This window comes from Silurus meridionalis, chromosome 12, assembly GCF_014805685.1.
Source record: "Silurus meridionalis isolate SWU-2019-XX chromosome 12, ASM1480568v1, whole genome shotgun sequence".
In the NCBI taxonomy this organism is placed as follows: Eukaryota; Metazoa; Chordata; class Actinopteri; order Siluriformes; family Siluridae; genus Silurus; species Silurus meridionalis.
In genome coordinates, this window is record NC_060895.1 from 796599 (window position 1) to 801598 (window position 5000).

The 5000-nt window shown below is 42.7% G+C and overlaps 1 protein-coding gene across 1 annotated transcript in view; it reads right to left on the reverse strand.

Annotated features, from left to right (window-relative positions):
* The window catches only part of LOC124394823 (arf-GAP with Rho-GAP domain, ANK repeat and PH domain-containing protein 1-like), a 61993-nt gene that overhangs the window by 22693 nt on the left and 34300 nt on the right, over nt 1–5000 (reverse strand). Inside the window, exon 13 of the mRNA XM_046863299.1 lies at nt 4930–5000. This exon is cut by the window's right edge and continues 112 nt beyond it. Within this exon, the coding sequence (XP_046719255.1) occupies nt 4930–5000 (71 nt within the window). The remainder of the gene's footprint in view (nt 1–4929) is intronic.

Consider the following 5000-nt stretch of genomic DNA (forward strand, 5'->3'; position numbering starts at 1 on the left):
ACACACAACACACATACGCACATATACTTAAACATATGAATACACACACACAAAAACAGAAACACAGATGGAGCGAAAAAAATAGAAAAAATAGAGAAAGATTTCATATGTTACAGAATGACCTCATGGTGTGGGGAAGGAATAACACACACGTGCACACGCACACACATTGTGTATATATGTGTTTGTGTGTGTGTGTGTGTGTGTGTGTGTGTGTGTGTGTGTGTGTGTGTGTGTGTGTGTTTCTAACCAGCTGATCTCTGGATCACACTCACTGATGAACTGAGCAGAACTGAATGGTGTTTAATTGCAGCTCTATCGATAGGAGATCTTCATTATATAATATCCTATGTACACACACACACACACACACACACACACACACACACACACACACAGAGGGAAGGGACAGGCTGTGGTAGACAAAGATGTCCATTGTAAAAGGTAGAGTCTTGAAACAAAGAATGAAAGTAATGTCTATTTCGTCACCCCCCGCCCCCACCCCGAACACGCGCACACACACACACACACACTCTATTCCTCTGTATCTCACTCCAGTCTACATTTTATTTACCATCATAGACATTAAAATATAACAATATAATGCTAACACTCCAACAAACACAAACACACACACACAACAAACACTTGACCAAACTCACGAGCTTACTTAATTTAGAAATTTCCCCACTGTGGGACGAATAAAGGTTTATCTTATCTCTTACCCAAATCTGTAGGCTGTTACTCCTCTCTTTCCATTTCCGTGTGTGTGTGTGTGTGTGTGTGTGTGTTTTTCCTGCTTGTAAAAGTTAAAAACTATGATAATCCATAGATCAGACACGGCAACAGGCTTGAGCCAGAGAGTAAAAAGTAGCAGAAGTGATGAACGTGTGTGTGTGTGTGTGTGTGTGTGTGTGTGTGTGTGTGAAGGGGCGGGGCTGGGGATTGGAATTGAAACTGAACCACTCAGGCAGCTACAATGTGACTGGGGGTGTGGCCTTGTTACAGCTACATCAACAATCCAGCATTCAGAGAGAATGGGAAATATCTCTCTCTCTCTCACTCTCTCCTCTCTCTCTCTCCTCTCTCTCTCTCTCTCTCTCTCTCTCTCTCTCTCTCTCCCTCCTCTCTCTCTCTCTCCTCTCTCTCTCTCTCTCTCTCACTCTCTCTCCCTCCTCTCTCTCCCCTCCCTCTCTCTCTCTCTCCCCCCTCTCTCTCTCTCCCTCCTCTCTCTCTCCCTCCTCTCTACCCCCTCTCTCTCTCCTCTCTCTCCCCCTCCTCTCTCTCTCTCTCTCTCTCTAGTAGTATTTCTTCTGACCAGAACGAGGTAAGACTGGGAGTCAGAGGATCAGTTACTCTGATGTCACTAAGGGAGTGAGGAGGAACAAAAGGTGCTCTGAAGCTGAAGTAACAGTGACTCTGAAGCTGCTAAAGTTGTGAGTCCGAGTTAAAGTTTCTCTAAAGTTCGTACGGGAGTGAGTCAGTGATGAAAACACGTAAATTATTACAACAGAAACATTTTAGATTAAAGAAACACCATACAGCAAACAGGCATGGAACCAAACCTGCCAGCCCTAAAGGTGCCACTACTACATGTAAACGAAAGTAAATGCACATGGGTCTCTGCTTTTCTCATCTCATTCTATCTTTTCACCACTGTTCACTATAGTTCACTATTAAAAAATAATGGACAGTTTTAAAAGAATGTATTATGTAGACTGGGGTCATGGCACCAACCTGAGCACTGAAGTAGCAAAACTCTTCTCAAAAATCTTCAAATGTAAAGATTCTGTCAGAAGACGAAGTGGAAATGAAAGAGTTAACTTTTTTCAAACTGTCATAAACACACTTCTTCCTTCCACATGAGACGCTTTTCCAGTCATCAGTGGGGATTTAAATTGTACACTAGATTTCACAGTGGGCAGAAACAGTGCAACAAAACCTCATTACTAATCTGTAAAAGTTCTAGAGGAAGTGATGGGAAGTGATTTTTGGGGATTCTGGAAGAAAAAGAATAAATACTTTAGTGGTTGGAGAAAGGAAAAGTTCAGATAAGCTGTTCTGTCAACAGTTCACATCACAGGATCTCAATAACATCCAGCAGGAAAAAGCTAAAAGTGCCATGGTTACAGATCGCTTCATCTACGAGACATGGATGCTCCCACTGCCTACTTCTTCTACCTGGAAAGAAAGAGTGCAGCAAACACTTCATGCTTTAAAAGGGCCCTGATGGAACAATCACCTCAGACCCTGTGCCTTATATTCCTTATATTCTGAGGAACCTACAGATAAACAATACTCAGGGGAACATTTCAACAACATGCCATCACTGAATGATGAACATAAAGAAGAACTGGACTTAAAACTAACCTTTGAGGAAGTGACAGAAGCAGTACAACAGCTTTCTTCTGGAGGATCACCAGGGACAGATGGACTACCCTTCAGATTCTACAAAACCTTTTGGACAGTCATAAGCAGAGATTTTTTTGAAATAGTTAAAGCTGCCCTTTCTTTACTCCCCAAAAATTTGTTCATTTAAGACCTGGAGACCAGTTTCTCTTTTACGCTCTGATTACAAAATCATCTTGAAATGTCCTGCTAAGAGAATAAAGAACTTTCTGGACAACTGAATACACAGAACTCAGTCATACTGTGTACCCGAAAGGTCTATAAAAGATATCCTGTTTTTAATATGGGACATTCTGGACTTCTCTGAGGCGTACGGGTTGATGTGGGTCTCCTCTCTCTCAACCAGGAGAAAGCCTTCGATCATGTAAACCATAAACTTGAAAGATACGGCTTTGCGAAGATTTCCTGTCATGGATTAAAATCCTGTACACAGATGCTTCTGGTTCAAGTGGGAGGAGGAGTCAGTACACCAATCCTGATGAAGAGAGGGATCAAACAGGGCTGTCCAATGTCTGATGAAGAGAAAGATCAGACAGGGCTGCCCAATGTCTGATGAAGAGAAAGATCAGACAGGGCTGCCCAATGTCTGATGAAGAGAGGGATCAGACAGGGCTGTCTAATGTCTGATGAAGAGAGGGATCAGACAGGTCTGTCTAATGTCTGGCCAGTTGTACAGTCTTGCAATAGAACCCTTGCGTGCCTGTTAAGAAAAAAACCTCAGTGGACTGGTGATCAGGGAGAACGTGGCATCTGAAACCATTAAACTCTCAGCGTACACAGACGACATCACAGTCATAATCAAGACACGGGAAGACGTCCAAGCTACACAAAAGTGCTCTAAAGACCCACGAGAAAGCCTCATCAGCCAAACTAAACTGGCAAAAACCTGAAGCACTGTGGTCTGGTTTTAGAGAAAACCCACCCGATCTCCAAGAAAACATCCGGAGGGCAACAACTGGAATAAAATGTTTGGGAGTAACCCCGAAAAAAAGAGTTCAAACTTAAAAACTGGGAGGGACTAATGAAGAAAGTTCATGCTAAACTGGCCAAATGGTGTTGGGCGTTACCTCAGCTATCCTAAAGAGGAAGAGTTCTGATCATCAAAAATCTCATAGCGTCAATGCTGTGGCAGAAGCTCATTGTTCTAGATCCACCAAAGAACCTTATTGATGAGATCCAAAGAAACCTTGTTGACCTTTTTTTGGTCAGAACAGCACTGGCTGAAAGCTGCAGTTCTTTATCTCCCAGTTCATGAAGGAAAACAGGAATTCGTTGACATACAATCCAGAGTGGCAGCCTTTCACTTACAAGCAGCACAACATCTGTACCACGAGCACCACCAGTGGATAGACGTAGCACGTGCCCTGCTGAGAAAGACTGGAGGAATGAACTTGGATGATGTTCATGCATGGCAGACCCTGTCCTCTACAAAAGAATGGGAAACATAAGATCTGCACTGAAGGAGGTGGGATTGCTCAAACTTCATCACCTGAGAAAATGATCAGGGTGGATAACAGCTGAGAACTTGCCATCAAAATAAGTTTTAAATCAACACGCCTAGCACAACGCTTCTTAGATGACCTTGAAGCTGCTCTACCAGCCAATACAAGAAGAATCTTATTTGAATATCCTGTTGAGAGCATAAACAAGTTTCTGACCTTTCCAGAGATTTGTATCTCTCTGGAGAAGGAAGGATGGTAAGATAGCCCTGGAAAACTACTCTCCATGACCATTCCTGAATTAGAGCGTTCTGCACTGTGGGTAAAAAAAAAGCTCTCTACAGAGACTGTGTCAAACAACTTATCCATCAAAAGCTTAAAGATGTAAGAAGCACCAGATGGGAAGCACCGTTTTGGATCCAGGTTCTTTTTTAGAGGGTAGCTGGAGATCACTGTACAAGAGAGCCATTAGAAAAAGGTGGGAGATCTACATGGAGACTTGTACATGGGATATTAGCTACAGACCAGCACATTGCACAACTGGTTTCCTCAGAACAACAAGAATGTCCCTTCTGCTGAGCTTCTGAAAATGTTTTTCATATTTTCATCGAATGTCCACGTTTATCTTCAGTGCTAAATCTAGTAGACGCCTGGAGACATCAATTTACAGGTTTCTACAAAAAAAGCACTGTTTATATACGAGCCAAAATACTGTAAAAAAAACAAGTGGGTCTGACTGAACTGTGGGGCACCAGCAAACCCAAACTAGAAGAAGGTGAAGTGGTTGATCCAGTGTTGATGTTTACAGGGTGAATAAAGAAGAGGGTAAGTGTAGAACATGTCTATTACACACTGCTCCATAATCTCCAATTCTGGCATGTTTGGGATGTTGATCATCTCTTAGGTGAAGCTGATGAGCAGGGATTCACTTTAAACATCTGTTTCATTTATTACACTGAAATACACTTATTCACTGTGTGTGTGTGTGTGTGTGTGTGTGTGTGTGTGTGTGTGTGTGTGTGTGTGTGTGTGAGAGAGATGGTGTGTACGAGTGTTTGTTTGTGTAGTTGGTTGTTCTCACGTTGTTGAGTTCTTTCTGGTTGCCGAACAGGGGGTGGTATCGGCGGTATTTGCCCTCGCGGTATTTAGCAA